This window comes from Petromyzon marinus, chromosome 46 (genome assembly GCF_048934315.1).
Source record: "Petromyzon marinus isolate PM22_M1 ecotype Great Lakes invasive population chromosome 46, UKy_Petmar_22M1.pri1.0, whole genome shotgun sequence".
NCBI classification, from domain to species: Eukaryota; Metazoa; Chordata; class Hyperoartia; order Petromyzontiformes; family Petromyzontidae; genus Petromyzon; species Petromyzon marinus.
The window spans coordinates 11,703,010-11,720,074 of NC_133712.1; the positions used below are offsets into that span (position 1 = coordinate 11,703,010).

The 17,065-nt window shown below is 48.9% G+C and overlaps 1 protein-coding gene across 1 annotated transcript in view; it reads left to right on the top strand.

The window, feature by feature from the left end:
• Positions 1-16,775, top strand: part of IFT122 (intraflagellar transport 122) — a 34,418-nt gene extending 17,643 nt beyond the window's left edge. Inside the window, exons 18-29 of the mRNA XM_032971333.2 lie at positions 464-630; positions 1,421-1,592; positions 2,742-2,844; positions 3,295-3,435; positions 3,920-4,017; positions 4,366-4,466; positions 7,351-7,516; positions 8,504-8,615; positions 9,471-9,608; positions 10,410-10,492; positions 10,960-11,121; positions 12,477-16,775. Of these exons, the coding sequence (XP_032827224.2) occupies positions 464-630; positions 1,421-1,592; positions 2,742-2,844; positions 3,295-3,435; positions 3,920-4,017; positions 4,366-4,466; positions 7,351-7,516; positions 8,504-8,615; positions 9,471-9,608; positions 10,410-10,492; positions 10,960-11,121; positions 12,477-12,566 (1,533 nt within the window). The 3' untranslated portion in view covers positions 12,567-16,775. The remainder of the gene's footprint in view (positions 1-463; positions 631-1,420; positions 1,593-2,741; positions 2,845-3,294; positions 3,436-3,919; positions 4,018-4,365; positions 4,467-7,350; positions 7,517-8,503; positions 8,616-9,470; positions 9,609-10,409; positions 10,493-10,959; positions 11,122-12,476) is intronic.
• Positions 16,776-17,065: the final 290 nt, after the last annotated feature.

Below are 17,065 nucleotides of genomic sequence, written 5' to 3' on the forward strand. Positions count from 1 at the left end.
GAAGCTGCGCCATTTGGCGTGAAGTACCGGGGAGCGTACGAACGGCTGAGTCAGTAAGTGGCTAAACGAGAGAGTGAGTAAGTTTGAGCGAGCGAGAACATGAGCGAGGTTATTGATTGAATGAGCGAGAAAGGGAGCAAGTGAATGTGTGAGCTCGTGGCTGAGTGAATGAGGTGACCCAGTGAGCAATGAAATGCACGAGCGGTCAACTGAGCGAATGAGCGAGAAAGTAAATGTTTAAGCTAGTAAATGTGCAAGAGAGTGAGCGATAAATTCCACAGATGAGAAAGCGAGTGATTAACGGTGTGTGCAAGTGATCGACCGAGAAAGTGAGCGGATGAATACGAGGACGAAAAATTAATGAGCGAGTGAGTGAGCAAGTGAATGTGCGAGCGAGCAAGTGGAGTAGCAAGCGAGTGAACCTTTCAACGTCCTTTCCGCCACCCTCGTGCACCCAACGCAGGAGTTTGTGGCGTCGGGCGACCCCAAGGACACGCGGCTGCTCATGCGCAAGCAGGCGGACTGGGCGCAGGCGGTCAAGGACCCCCGCGCCGCTGCCGACATGTACCTGGCAGCCGGAGAGAATGTCAAGGCGATTGAAATCATCGGGCAGAACGGATGGGTTGACATGTGAGCCGCGACACGTGTACACGTTTTTACTGCCATGTCCACCAGCACTGCCTCTAATCGGCAAAATTGCTGGCAGTCTCGTCGATATTGTTGCGAGCGTCGGTAGCATCAGCATTATCATCGACATCACCACTTGCAGCTTCTGTAGCATCAGCGGTTTCCTTAATGTCAGCAGCAGCATCAGCAATTATTTACCGTTGTTAGCGTCTGCAACATCATTACGAACGTCGTCAACATCAGCAGTATCAGCCACATTGGCGTTATGAGCATTATCATAGCCACCACCATTTCATGATCATCAGCGAAATCTGAAATGCCAGCAGTATCACTATATGCATCAATAACTTCACCACAATCAGCATCATTAGAATGTGCAACATCTATGTTATAATACTTATCACCACCACCACCTTTTGTATCTGTCTGCCTCTTCCTGTCTCTCTCTTACCCAAATCCTATACACCTTTCTCATTCTCTGGGTCTCTGCCTTATGTAACAGGTCTCTGTCTTGTTGCCGTTTCCATTCTGCACAAAGCTTGCATTGCTGAGATCTTGGGTTCAAATCCAAACAGCAGCCTGTAATTAAACTGGTATCTCCAGTGTAGTGAATTTCTCTGGCTCCCTTTTCTGTTGGCATAGCATGGTTGTCATGAGCCCAGGTGTAAGGAATTAAATGGGACGCCTCCTTTCCAATTGATAAATTTTTTTGTTTTAAGTGAACTGTATTGTATTGTTTTTTTTTTTTTTTCCCCCTACGTCTGTGCCCCCACCTGCGTGCGTGCGCATGCAGGCTGGTGGAGGTGGCGCGCCGCATGGACAAGGCAGATCGCGAATCGCTGGCGCTGTGTGCCCAGCACCTGCAGAGGCTGGGCCAGCACGGCTACGCGGCCGAGGCCTACGGCAAGATGGGGGACTGGGCCGCCCTGCTGCGGCTGCACGTGGAGACACGACACTGGGACGAGGTGGGCCGCTCGTCACGCACCACGCCCTGCCCCCCACTCCCCGCACCCCCCTTCCACTCTCTCTCTCTCTCTCTGGCCCGCATCATCGCACACCTCAACCGATCGGCTATGCCCTCAGTCATAAAAATTATATTTTGCTTTGATTTAAAGCTTTCGTGACTGCAGTAAATTCATATTCTTAGCTCTTTCGGTAAAGTCACGTTGAAGGGAAACAATAAAATAATAAAAAAAATATATAATTTTATTGTTTATTATTTATTGTTTTATATATTTTTTATTATTTTATTGTTTCCCTTCAACGTGACTTTACCGAAAGAGCTAAGAGTATAATTATATTTTCGTTTACAGGGCGCTTACTTAAATACCTTTGCATCTTAAAAGTGCCTTGCATCACATTTCATCTCAACCAATGGAAGGTTGACCCCCCCCATGACAGCTGTCTTTGTGCGGCAAAACGTGACTCAGCACCGGCCTGCAAAGTGGGGAGTCGTATGCCAGTAGGGAGCAATGGTTGCTATGTTCAATCCAAAATCGAGTAATTTTTCAAATTTGATCCATGACGGCAGCACACATGGCCTACACTTTTAGAATGTCACGGGATCTTTAACATCTGCTGTTAAGCAGACGGTGTGCAGTTTATGGTTGATACACATGCAGTATTAACCAGGGTAGCCTTTGGGATATGAACCACGTACTTCTGCAACAAGGGGTGATAATGGGACGTCACCTTCATCTCTTCATCAACTCCCTCACTCGCTTCACCTATACAGTCCTTTGTCAATCAACTGCTGGATGAAGGCTTCTCTGCACAACGTCGATCATGGGGGCTGTTTGACCATACCGCACCATGCTGGTTGGTGCAGGTTGCCCACTGATGTGAGCCTTGACCAGGAATGGATTTCAGGTAGCTAGGTTCATAGCACTGCATCTGTAGTCACTCATTGTGTCTGTCCTTCTCTGCCTGACCCCTGTGGCGTAGCATGGCTGGTATGGCCCCTGGTGCAAGAAATGAAATTCAACCATCTGTCCCAATTTTTCCCTAGACCGGCACCAGGATCCCCACCGACTTTTTGCACCCCGGTGCGGTTGCACCGCCTGCACCCCCAATAACAACTGCTCTGTTGTCTGTCTCCGTCCCCGAACTGGCAGGCGTTCGCGCTGGCGGAGCGGCACCCCGAGTTGCGCGACGGGACGTTTGTGCCATACGCTCGCTGGCTCGCGGAGAACGACCGCTTTGAGGAGGCGCAGAAAGGCACGTCCTGCACCCTCCTCCATCGGTTTGCGTTGCAACGTCGGTTGTGTGGTGTCGCGATGTGGTGGCGATGTTATGCGATGCGGTGTTGGCGTTGTCATGGAATTTTGGTGCCGGTTGCGGTGATGTTATGCGGTAGTGAGGGTGATGTGATGCGGCGATGGTGTGGTGTGATGTGGTGGTGGCAGTGGTTGTGGTACGATGTGGCCGTGGTGTAATGCCGTTGACGTTGTGCTGTGTGACAGTACATTGGTGTGTGCACTCGCGACGCACGCGATAAATCGCGCGCTTGAGATTCTGTTATTTGCAGTTAACGCAAACAGCAATTACAGCACATCAAGGTCGCGGTTGTGGTCACCGTAATGTATGTATGTATGTTGAACTTATTTTGCACCGTACGTAAACCAACGATGCTAATGGAGAGGTGCGGTTGTGATTGTGGGCCGACAGCGTTCCACAAGGCGGGGCGGCGTGGGGAGGCGGTGCACGTGCTGGAGACGCTGACGCACAACGCAGTCGCCGAGAGTCGCAGCAACGATGCGGCGTACTACTACTGGATGCTGTCGACACAGTGCCTGGACATCGCCGGCAGTGCGGCGCACACGCACGACACACGCACGACACACGCACGGCACACGCACGGCACACGCACACGGCGCACGCATGCACGGCACCCACACAGCACACACACAGCACACACACACGGCGCACGCATGCATAGCACCCACACGGCACACACATGGTGCACGCATGAACGGCGCACACATGGTGCACTAATGAACGGTACCGACACGGCACATACGTGGCGCACGCATGCACGGCACACACACAGCGAGCACATGCACGTTACACACGGCACACGCGGTTTTAGGGCACACGCACACGCATATGGAGTACGCATGTGGTACACACAGGGAACAGATACAGGACGCAGACACACACACACATTGCACACACACACAGCACACGTGGCTCACAAACACAGCACACAATGCAGACAAAGATCAGAGTTGGCTGGACACACTTGTACCTCTACCCCGACCTCACATCTGGCCAATTGGCCGCTGCTTGCCAGGTGACACGGCGCAGGCGGAGGAGATGCTGAAGAAATTTGAGCAGTTCCAGCACCTGGCTGAGCTGTACTACGCCTACCACTCCATCCAGCGCTACACCGTGCGTCCCACACACACCTCCGTGCACTAGGATAGCTGCGATTTAATTTATCCCAATATGACAACAAATATCACGGTGGCGTGTCGCGGTGGCGAGATGTTAACTACCTTGCCTGGTATCCAGGAGGGGGTGGATTCGATCCCGACCCTGACGCCTGTATATTTGGGCATGTGCTTATCAACCGTGATAAATATTCTTTTTTTATTTACAACCTTTGAAACTGGTATCGGACAACTCACAACACAAAGGCTATAGGTGCTATTGTACAATACAAGAGCTGTTTGTTTCGTGGGTTGAGTGTTTACGGGGAGTGGCGTTAACGCTTCCTGCGCCTGTTGGTTGTGCTAGGATGAACCGTTCACATCTCACCTTCCCGAGTCGATCTTCAACATCGCGCGCTTCCTCCTGCACAGCCTGGGGCGAGACAGCCCACCGGGGATATCCAAAGTGTGAGTGCTCGGTCCACACTCATTATTTCACTCACTCAACCATCCCTTCTTTCATTCATTTAAATGGATGACTATAGCAGCGGTCCCCAACCTTTTTGGCACCAGGGACCGGTTTCGTGGAAGACAATTTTCTTACGGACCCGGGGGGGTGGGGGGGTTCATCATTGGGTCTTTCCCCCTTTTCAAAGAAGCTCTCCAGCGACGTTTATTTGTTACTCATTGTGGCTACTAGGGGTTAGAGCTTGTGGGCTTACTCATTGTGGCTACTAGGGGTTAGAGCTTGTGGGCTTACTCATTGTGGCTACTAGGGGTTAGAGCTTGTGGGCTTACTCATTGTGGCTACTAGGGGTTAGAGCTTGTGGGCTTACTCATTGTGGCTACTAGGGGTTAGAGCTTGTGGGCTTACTCATTGTGGCTACTAGGGGTTAGAGCTTGTGGGCTTACTCATTGTGGCTACTAGGGGTTAGAGCTTGTGGGCTTACTCATTGTGACTACTAGGGGTTAGAGCTTGTGGGCTTACTCATTGTGGCTACTAGGGGTTAGAGCTTGTGGGCTTACTCATTGTGGCTACTAGGGGTTAGAGCTTGTGGGCTTACCAACACTGTGACTGAGACAAGTGCGCAGTGCGGGAAAGAGGCGCGGACGGAAGTGATAAGTAAAATAATGGGCGGGCCACGCGCGGACTCAACGCTCACCTCCTGCTGTGCGGCCCGGGGGTTGGGGACCCCTGCTGTATAGGATTAGCGCTGAAATGAAACACCAGTTGTTAGCAGCTTCACACAAACCTTGAGAAAATATGTTTTGGCAGTGGAGAAGATACAAAGACTGTGAATACCTTACCAGAACAGTGAACAACCAAAAAGTTTGGAATGGAACGTGGCATGAAGAGGTAAAAGCAATCGTGAACAGACGTTTTAATTGGTGGGACGTCTGCAGGATGGAGGGGGGCAGGTTACCGAGGACAGGCAGTGGAGTGGCACCCATACAGTGAGGGAAAAAGTATTTGATCCCCTGCTGATTTTCTACGTTTGCCCACTGACAAAGAAATGATCAGTTTATAATTTTAATGGTAGGTTTATTTGAACAGTGAGAGACAGAATAACAACAACAAAATCCAGAAAAACGCATGTCAAAAATGTTATAAATTGATTTGCATTTTAATGAGGGAAATAAGTATTTGACCCCCACTCAGTCAGAAAGATTTCTGGCTCACAGGTTTCTTTTATACAGGTAACAAGCTGAGATTAGGAGTACACTCTTAAAGGGAGTGCTCCTAATCTCAGCTTGTTACCTGTATAAAAGACACCTGTCCACAGAAGCAATCAATCAGATTCCAAACTCTCCACCATGGCCAAGACCAAAGAGCTCTCCAAGGATGTCAGGGACAAGATTGTAGACCTACACAAGGCTGGAATGGGCTACAAGACCATTGCCAAGCAGCTTGGTGAGAAGGTGACAACAGTTGGTGCGATTATTCGCAAATGGAAGAAACACAAAAGAACTGTCAATCTCCCTCGGCCTGGGGCTCCATGCAAGATCTCACCTCGTGGAGTTGCAATGATCATGAGAACGGTGAGGAATCAGCCCAGAACTACACGGGATGATCTTGTCAATGATCTCAAGGCAGCTGGGACCATAGTCACCAAGAAAACAATTGGTAACACACTACGCCGTGAAGGACTGAAATCCTGCAGCGCCCGCAAGGTTCCCCTGCTCAAGAAAGCACATACATGCCCGTCTGAAGTATGCCAATGAACATCTGAATGATTCAGAGGACAACTGCGTGAAAATGTTGTGGTCAGATGAGATCAAAATGGAGCTCTTTGGCATCAACTCAACTCGCCGTGTTTGGAGGAGGAATGCTGCCTATGACCCCAAGAACACCATCCCCACCGTCAAACTTGGAGGTGGAAACATTATGCTTTGGGGGTGTTTTTCTGCTAAGGGGACAAGACAACTTCACCGCATCAAAGGGACGATGGACAGGGCCATGTACCGTCACATCTTGGGTGAGAACCTCCTTCCCTCAGCCAGGGCATTGAAAATGGGTCGTGGATGGGTATTCCAGCATGACAATGACCCAAAACACATGGCCAAGGCAACAAAGGAGTGGCTCAAGAAGAAGCACATTAAGGTCCTGGAGTGGCCTAGCCAGTCTCCAGACCTTAATCCCATAGAAAATCTGTGGAGGGAGCTGAAGGATCGAGTTGCCAAACGTCAGCCTCAAAACCTTAATGACTTGGAGAAGATCTGCAAAGAGGAGTGGGACAAAATCCCTCCTGAGATGTGTCCAAACCTGGTGGCCAACTACAAGAAACGTCTGACCTCTGTGATTGCCAACAAGGGTTTTGCCACCAAGTATTAAGTCATGTTTTGCAGAGGGGTCAAGTACTTATTTCCCTCATTAAAATGCAAATCAATTTATAACATTTTCGAGATGTGTTTTTCTGGATTTTTTTGTTGTTATTCTGTCTCTCACTGTTCAAATAAACCTGCCATTGAAATTATAGACTGATAATTTCTTTGTCAGTGGGCAAACGTACATAATCAGCAGGGGATCAAATACTTTTTCCCTCACTGTAGGTGGGAAACCAGGGGAAAAGACAAAATGCCAGAGACTGTGGTGGTGAGACTTTAAAAACAGAGACCGAGGAGGCCGGGCGTGTTGACCTCGCCACTGTGTGTGGTGATGATGACAATGATGATTGCTATGAACACAACGATGATGTTAACCATCTTAAGGATGATGCTAACGATGGCAATGATGAATAAGATGATGATGACGACACCACCAACCCTTGCCTCCATTGCACTGGATCACAGGCGTGCTCTACCACCACAAAGGCACTGACAAACGTGGGGCCTGACTCCGCTGTCCCCGCAGGAACACTCTGTATGCCCTGGCCAAACAGAGCCGCGCGCTGGGCGCCTACAAGCTGGCTCGCCACTGCTTTGAGCGTCTGCTGGCGCTGCGGGTGCCGCCCCGGCTGCAGGAGGCCGTGATGCTGGGCAGCATCACCATTCGCTCAAAGCCCTTCCAGGACAGCGAGGTGTCTCGTGCGTTGGCGTTTTTGGGGAGGGTCAGGGAGGGAAAGGGGGCAGTATTTGTGGGGCTGTGGTGCCAACGGAAAGCCTGATCCCCCATTCTCCCCACACAACCACCCCCCCCCCCCACACTGCACCCCCCTACACACTCCTCCATACCCGTGTTGGGATGTCTTGAGGGTGTATGGGGGAATGCCTTTCGATCACCCGGAATGTGGTTGATCTCATCGCATCCCGGAAGCTCAGGGTTGTGAGCCTGGACAGTGCTTGGATGAGTGACCACCATGCATATGCAGGTGTTATTGGCTGCTGCAGGTGTTTGCAACCATGCCCACTGAACCACGTGCTAAGGTGCCATCCATTTAGTACGTACGCTTGTTGCACCCCCCCCCCCCCCCCCCCGCCGAATCCTATAGAACGGCCAATATTTAATCCACGCAGAAACGATCAACGATTAATCATATTAACGTGTTTAAGCAGACAGATAGTCCACTGCATGACTATCTAACTCATTTGAAGGCCAATGTAGACAAATTATTATCGAGGCTTCACCCCCCACCCCCCCCCCCCATTTCCTATGGGTACTTACATTGTCAGTAGACCCCCCATACGCAAGCGTATGCATTTGGGTTAATCACCCCCTCCCCCCTCCATGCGTACGTACTCAATGGATGGCCCCTAATCCCACGGCGCATAGGCCCTGCCCACTGCTACTGCCATCCGAGTTCCAAATTTTGATTTTTCACAAGGGCTTTGGGACACTGGGAAAAAAACCAGGACGTTTCGTACCTTCGGACGGGAGAGCCGTACCCGACGTCCAGTGGACGCGAGAGGGGTAAAGTGCTAGGCAGGACAAATGGGGACACGCGAGACACTGTCTAGGGGAACAGAGGAAAAACACTTGCATGGACAGGGATGTCACAATGGATGGATAAATAAATAACTGTGAGATATCTGGTGGGGGTGTTTTTTTTTTTATTTCCCGACGACAGGAGCTGATTCCTATGTGCTATCGTTGCTCCACCAACAACCCCTTGCTCGGCGGACGTGGAAACGCGTGCGTCAACTGCCGCCAGCCGTTCGTCTACTCCTTCTCATCTTTCGGTGGGGGGGGGGGGGGCACAGCCTTGCTGTTGGCCAGCCGTTGACCAAAGATGGTCGCCGCGTCGCGCGCGCGCGCGCTTACAGATACGCTTCTGCGGCCGTCTGGAACGCTCCTTCCGATGTTAGGAAGCCACCATGAAGCTATGCACTTAGATCATCTTAGATTGTAAACTGATTTCTTTAGAACTGCTCTTTGTTTTTTTTTTTTTATTTAAAGCTTTCGTGACTGCAGGGATTCATATTCTTGGTTCTTTCGGTAAAGTCCACGTAGAAGGGAAACAATAAAATAATAAAAAATACAAAACATTATTGTTTTATATTTGTATTATTGTATTCTATTTTTATTATTTTATTGTTTCCCTTCTACGTGACTTTCCCGAAAGAACCAAGAATATAACTGCTCTTTGTGTTTAGTTTGTTGTCCTTCCCCCGCACCCCTGATTAGCACGGTTGGCTACGTGCGGTGTGAAAGAATTTCAACATGCATACATGCTAGGGCAGGTTTTGGCAACCTGGGGCTCCGGAGCCACATGCGGTTCTTTAAGGACTGCTTGGTGATGTTATTTACATCCAATGCGGCTCTTGAAATAATTTTTTTGTCGAATTCGAATTTTTTTTCTCTTTTTGTTGTTGGTTGCTGACCCCTGTTAGGGAGTCGGAGTTATCAGGGGGGTCAGGGTCAGGCTGATTGTTCGGGTCAGGGTTACGTTTAGGATCAGGGTCATGGTTTGGTTTAGAATTAGGATCAGGGGTAGGATTAGGGGATTAGACCTACCCCGGATCCTTGTAGCCACTCTGACCGGAGCCGTATGCCCGCCCCTCCCCCTCCGCGTCCTGCCCGTGTCGTGACTGAAGAGGTGTTGCCCCTGGTGGGATTCTCCCTGGAGGACGGAGTGGGCGATGAGGAGGCCTTGTCGCTCATCAACCTGGAGGGGCCTCCCGCCAGCGCCGGGCAGCGTGGGGACACGCGGTGGCGCGAATCGCGAGCCGGAAGTGCGTGGGACGTCTGGCATCGTACCACCGGCAGTGCCACCGCCATCATCCTCATCACACCACAGTCAAAGCCAACGTCGGTCTTACCGTTACCACAATAATCACCGTCATCACCATCAAGGGCAATGTCACTGCCATCGTCAAGGCAAACATTACCGCTACCATTTTCACCGTCACTGTCAAAGCAAATGACACTGCCGCCATTTTCACTGTCGCCAATACCATTGCTACCATCAGAAAACAACGCCACCACCAATATCACCATCACTGACACCATCAAAGCCAACATCATGGTTACCATTATCACCACTTACCTCCGTCACCTCTACCAACGCCGTAACTATTTAATCACCGCTGCTACCTTCACCACCACAACCGTCACAATCGTCACCACCGCCACCAGCAGCACTACTTGCATGTCATTTGTTTTACTTGAACTATTTTTTGCTTTAGCAGGTTAGGCCCACTGAACTATGTAGCTCTTTTTAAGAAGCGACCTGGCCACAAAAAGATAGCTCAACGAAGTGGCTTATCATGTGGAAATGTATAGCAGCCAGATGCTCACTCTAAACGCATGTTCCTAAATGGGGATGGAAATACCAGAGGACCCGGAGAAAAATCCACGTGACTACAGGGAAAACATGCAAACTACATACATACAGGTGTCAGGGTCGGGATCAAACCAACGACCTCCTGTACTAATCCGTCCATCGCTCTCAATCCATACCTTTCCCTCAATCCACCTCCCCCCCTTGTGCTTTTTTATCTCTCCTCCACTGCCCCTTGATGTGCGTTGGTCAGAGGCGGACATGATGGTCATGGAAAATAGCGAGGAGGCCGGGGAGGAGGCTAACGACCCCTTCGCTGCTCGACTCAGCTTCGAGGTCAGTCGGCTACGCAGAACCCACACACAGCACGCAAGCATACTCGTAACACACTTAAACATAGATTTGTTGCAGGCTATAGTAACGCAGTGTACAAAAAACAATTGTTGTACCGTACTTCTACGCTTACACGTCTGTGTGGCATCTCGCTCCGACCAGTGTGATGATGTATGGTCATATAACCCCCAAGACTTGCACAGCACGGGATGACCTTCATCCAGCAGTGGATTCACGCAGAAACCTATAGACTTACATAAGACTCGGGCTTAAGGTCAGCTGATGACCCAGAATATATTCCTGTGCCCGGCACACCACGTCCAGTATATATTATATTGCGCTATGGCTGTGGCTGCTACTCGTCACTTGCCACCTACTCCAGTCTACCAGCGACCCGGGAAATATTCAGTGAGAAATGAAGCCCTGGCTATTGCCGTCATTGTCCTCTTTGTTCTCGTTGTTTACGGCAGGACGGCGCCGAGTTCGTGCCGGTGGTGCTGAACCGTGCGGCACTTCGCTCGCTCAGCCGGCGCCAGGTGCTGGTGAAGCGCTGGCCCTCGCCGCTGCGCTGGCAGTTCTACCGCTCGCTCATGCCCGACGTCCCCATCACCGTGTGCTCCTCCTGCTTCCAGGTCGGGGCGCCGCGATTTACTCGCGTGTTTTGACTGCGGTGCGGTTATATCTACGGTCGCTTTTTTTTGCCAGTATCAAAGTGTAATGACAGGGTGACACCTGCTGGCCTGAGAAGGGACTCACGGGTACGGGCACGGAAGTAACAACCAATCAGAGAAGGTGGCGTATCTGGGGCAAAGGTAGCAGGTGGGGTTAGCCGAGATACTCCGGGAACCTGCTCGAAGGTTCCACGAGAGGGCGTGGCCGGAGGCGGGGCCTAGCCACGCCTCTGGCCACGCCCTCTCGTGTAACCTGCTCGAAGGTTCCACGAGAGGGCGTGGCCGGAGGCGGGGCCTAGCCACGCCTGGGGGGATATAAGGGGGAGCGGACCCGGAGCTCGGGGGCTCGCGTGTGGGGTCCTGGGTCCAGGCTGCGTCGCTGCTCACCGAAATCTCTCTCCGTCGTCCGGCCACGTGGAAGATCCCCTGCGTGGTTTCCATCGCCGTCATCGTCACGCCGCCAGCCAGCGGCGTAGCCGAGTGAGGGCGATGGGACCACGCCGATGGATCGGCTGTGTGTGTGGCCAGTAGAGACGTTAATACCTAGAGTTATACTCCGTGTGCGGAAGAACAAGTGTTGGCCTGTGTTGTGCCCAGTGTGAGTAAATAAAGAAGACATACCCTCTGCACGACGTGTCGCGGGAGTCGCTCATTACAAAAGTATGAAGAATGAGAATAGGTTTTTACCCTTTCTGGCAATAAAACAGGTGTTGAGGTGTTCAAACACCACGTAAATATTTTTTTTTGCAAGGCATCAAGTCTGCATTAACCACATGTACTTCTGCTTAAACATGCTCTGATAATAATATGTGGCATTGTATTTGAAACTGATTGGCCTATACCAGACACAGCCTTCTTTATGGCTTTGTTTCACCAGTGTCAGACCAGAGAATGCCAAAATGCGAACAGTACAAAGACTATGCAAGTATCAGAACACTTATAGCTCAGGTTGAGCAGTTATATCTATGGGACCTTTTTTTGCCAGTGTCAGGAACAATCTACATTTCCATTATTGAAAAGCCCAACACTAATTACCATGCGACAAATCTGCATAACATGTTCATAAAATGTATATATATTTTATGCAAAACAGCAAACCTTGAGTTGATAAGCATGGTGCTTCTCCTTTAAACGTCCAACGACGGTTATGCTGGCAATGATGACGATGATGAGGATAACTATCCTGGCAATGCCGAAGTTGAATATAATCATCCTGGAAATGATGCTGGCAGTGATGCTGGAAACGACGTGACGGCAACGATAATACCGACGGTGATGACGACGGCGAGGATGTTTCGCCCCTTCTCGCCCCGCAGATGTTCCACAGCGAGGACTACGAGCTGCTCGTCCTGCAGCACAACCGCTGCCCCTACTGCCGGCGCCCCATCGAGGAGATGGCGCAGTGAACGGGCTGCTGCTGCTGCTGCTGCTGCCGCAGCTCCACTGAGACTCAGCGGGCGCATAATGGCCACGTCCGAGCAACCGAGCCGGTGCCACTTAGACCCTGGGCTCAATCTTTTAATGCGCGGTGTTTAGGCATGTCGCGATTCAATTACTCGATTTGACAATTTATTTTTACACGCGGTCACGAGCGCGTCAAATCGAGCTTGTGAGATTGACTTGTCATGCAATGCAAATGATATGCAAATTGCGCAGAAGTGGAGAATCTATGGGCTCGTGGTGGCCGCATGAGACCTACCGCTTAGGTACGGCCCACGACCCATATTATCTAGCCGCACTAAGCGAGTAATGAAAGGGAATAATTTTTACCCTGGCGACGACACTGTAATTTTATCGTGCTCAGCCACTTGCATCACTACAGGGGGGGGGGCTCTTGCAGGGACAGAAGCAGCTGAGGCGTGCGTTGATGTAGCCGATGGATGTAAATAGACAACAAACGCAAACAAGAAACAACATTGACACTTGAATCGAATCATGAACGTAAATTGTGGCAAACATTACACGCCTACCAAGTGTCTCTCTTCCTCTTGTCATCATAAGCTACGGTCAATCCACCACGTGAGGAAGGTCTCCCCAAGCCGTTGTCATCTCAATGTTTGTGTCAGACATGCTGAGCCAGCAACCCAGGGTCTGAGTGCGTCTCTCTTAAGGGGCTCAATGGTTCGTGCCAGAGCGCAGCACTTATATTTTGTCCGCACTTCTCTCATCACACTACATCTCTCACGCTTGTCAATATCGCTTTCGTTTCACTACAACATTGACCCTTGAATCGAATCATGAACGTAAATTGTGACAAACATTACACGCCTACCAAGTGTCTCTCTTCCTCTTGTCATCATAAGCTCTTGTCATCGTACCACATCTCTCTTAAATTTGTATTTAAAGCTTTCGTGACTGCAGTAATTCATATTCTTAATAATATATAAAAAACATATATAGTTTATTGTTTCCCTTCAACGTGACTTTACCGAAAGAGCCAAGAATACACATCTCTCTTGTGCACATTTTTTCTCACCTCACTGCATCTCTATCTCTCACCTAAGGCTCTTCTGTCGTCATGGTGGTGGTGGTCCACTTCCCAGCCCCAAAACAACTTATGGTTATGGCCTCCAATGGACGAGCATCGGCCATTGGCTGAGTAGACCAAAAACACAAGAACACTTAGGTTCATACAGAGGTTGTGCTTTTGCCATGCACTTTGAGGGACAATTGCTGAAAGGTTGGATGCGATTTTTTAAAAGGACAACGTGATCACTGTGTTTCTGGCTTAGGGCAGAGGAGATGATTAAACACACACATTCCTTCACATTCCCCAGTCTTGGGACGTTTCATAAAATTGTATTTAAACCATGAAAGCAGATGTGTTTATAAATAAAGTGCTTATGATTTGTAAAAAAAAAAATTGAGTGTCAAATTATACAAATAATCATTGTACAGGTCTTTCTCAATCCACTGCTGGATGAAGGCCTCTCCATGTGTTGTTCATAGGGGAGCTTTTTGACCATACTTCACCATGCTGGTCAGTGCTGGTTAGTTAACGTGGCACCCAGGACTTATTTAGATATAACTTGCCACTGATATTAGCCGTCGCCGGAATTGGAGATTCATTTACACATGTCGATGGGCAGATAGACCAGAGGTAGCCACACAGCGAGACAAGGATTTGCATACAGAATCAGAAAGGGGGGTTTTATTCGCCATGAAAGTTCGCACAGACAAGGAATTTACTTTGGCAGGAAGGTGCATACATTCAACATATAGTAAACTTCAATATAAAATAAGTGGTATACAAGTCTAAACTATACTAAAGGTACAAAGTCTAACTAACACTAAGGGGCTAAAGTATGTAAAATTTTGAATAAATATTGAATATAAAGTAGCTATAAGATACAATCTAAAAAAACAAATAGGGTAGCAGTGTAAATATGGCAAGGTGTCATTTTGTAGATAAAATGTTAAAGTCAGTGTAAGCCCTTAGCCTTGTTGAAGAGGCCAGCAGTGGATGGGAAGAAACTATGCATCGAGATATCACCTCGACCAGGGGTCAGCAACCTGTCTCCGGAGCCGCATGCAGCTCTTTAAGGACTGCTTTGTGACGATATCTATTTTAAAGACCACCGTCTCGTATTCACATTGCATTGCAGCTTAATGAAATAGAGTTTTTTAACGAATTCGAAAAAAGTGGCGTTTCTTATTAGTTTGGTTGTCGACCCCTGATCTAGACAGATGGCTAGGCAAAGAAATAGACACAGAGGCAGCCGGAGCGAGTTATCGACATCTCTACAGACAGATGCGACTGTGGCCGTGCCCTTGACAGGTGTAGGAAAGTGTGTACCGGGCAGGATCAGGATTATCGACTCGCAGGTGTGAGAGGGAATATCGCGCTAATCCGCTGAGGCTCTTAGTGCCGCATTACTCCACAAGTAGCATCGGGGTCACATTGCAACCCACACCTGTCATCTATTGGGTTACATTGCAACCCAAATCTGGCTATTTGGTCACATTGCAACCCACACCTATCGTCTATTGGGTCATATTGCAACCCACACCAGTCTATTGGGTCACATTACAACCCACACCTGTCTATTGAGTCACATTACAACCCACACCTGTCTATTGGGTCACATTACAACCCACACCTGTCTATTGAGTCACATTACAACCCACACCTGTCTATTGGGTCACATTACAACCCACACCTGTCTATTGGGTCACATTACAACCCACACCTGTCTATTGAGTCACATTACAACCCACACCTGTCTATTGAGTCACATTACAACCCACACCTGTCTATTGGGTCACATTACAACTCACACCTGTCTATTGGGTCACATTACAACCCACACCTGTCTATTGAGTCACATTACAACCCACACCTGTCTATTGAGTCACATTACAACCCACATCTGTCTATTGAGTCACATTACAACCCACACCTGTCTCTTGAGCCACATTACAACCCACACCTGTCTATTGGGTCACATTACAACCCACACCTGTCTATTGAGTCACATTACAACCCACACCTGTCTATTGGGTCACATTACAACCCACACTTGTCTATTGGGTCACATTACAACCCACACCTGTCTATTGAGTCACATTACAACCCACACCTGTCTATTGAGTCACATTACAACCCACATCTGTCTATTGAGTCACATTACAACCCACACCTGTCTCTTGAGCCACATTACAACCCACACCTGTCTATTGGGTCACATTACAACCCACACCTGTCTATTGAGTCACATTACAACCCACACCTGTCTCTTGAGTCACATTACAACCCACACCTGTCTATTGAGTCACATTACAACCCACACCTGTCTATTGAGTCACATTACAACCCACACCTGTCTATTGAGTCACATTACAACCCACACCTGTCTATTGGGTCACATTACAACCCACACCTGTCTATTGGGTCACATTACAACCCACACCTGTCTCTTGGGTCACATTACAACCCACACCTGTCTATTGAGTCACATTACAACCCACACCTGTCTATTGAGTCACATTACAACCCACATCTGTCTATTGAGTCACATTACAACCCACACCTGTCTATTGAGTCACATTACAACCCACACCTGTCTATTGAGTCACATTACAACCCACACCTGTCTATTGAGTCACATTACAACCCACACCTGTCTATTGGGTCACATTACAACCCACACCTGTCTATTGAGTCACATTACAACCCACACCAGTCTATTGAGTCACATTACAACCCACACCTGTCTATTGAGTCACATTACAACCCACACCTGTCTATTGGGTCACATTACAACCCACACTTGTCGTCTATTGCGGTCGCTGCGATATCATTTTTCGCGGTTTGTAATTGTACTGCACACGTTTAATCGTCTTGGGTTTTTGTACTTTCACTTGCTACCGAGTAGGAATATATTTCCTAAACCAGTGCTTCTTTACCTGGGGTGCGGGATGCCCTTTAGGGGGTGCGGGGCATGACCAGATGTTTTTTAGTAGGTAACACATCTAAAGAAATTAAACACGGGCACGTAATTACAACTTACTTTGTTTCATCAAACCTATGTATTTATTAACATACATTTTTAAACGATTGAAAAACCAAAGAATGTACAATGCTGCAATAAAGGTTTAAGAACCACTGGCTTCAACGTTATTCGACTGCAGTCCAATCAAAATGAGCCTTCCCATGTGTCTTCTCACCAACGCAGTTGCACACTGTAATGTGTATTACTTCGCACGAAGGTTGCTAAAAGATATGTAGTGCGATTACTAGTAAAAAAAACGGATACAAGTTGGCTGTACACAAAAAATTATTGCTAAATTTGGTTGCGAGAACTGTCCATCAGCTTAAACGCTTGCACGCGTGACGATTTAAGTTGTTCGGGTGGTGAAGGGTCTTGACGACACACATCTGGCCAGTTAATTACGTGGCCTCACT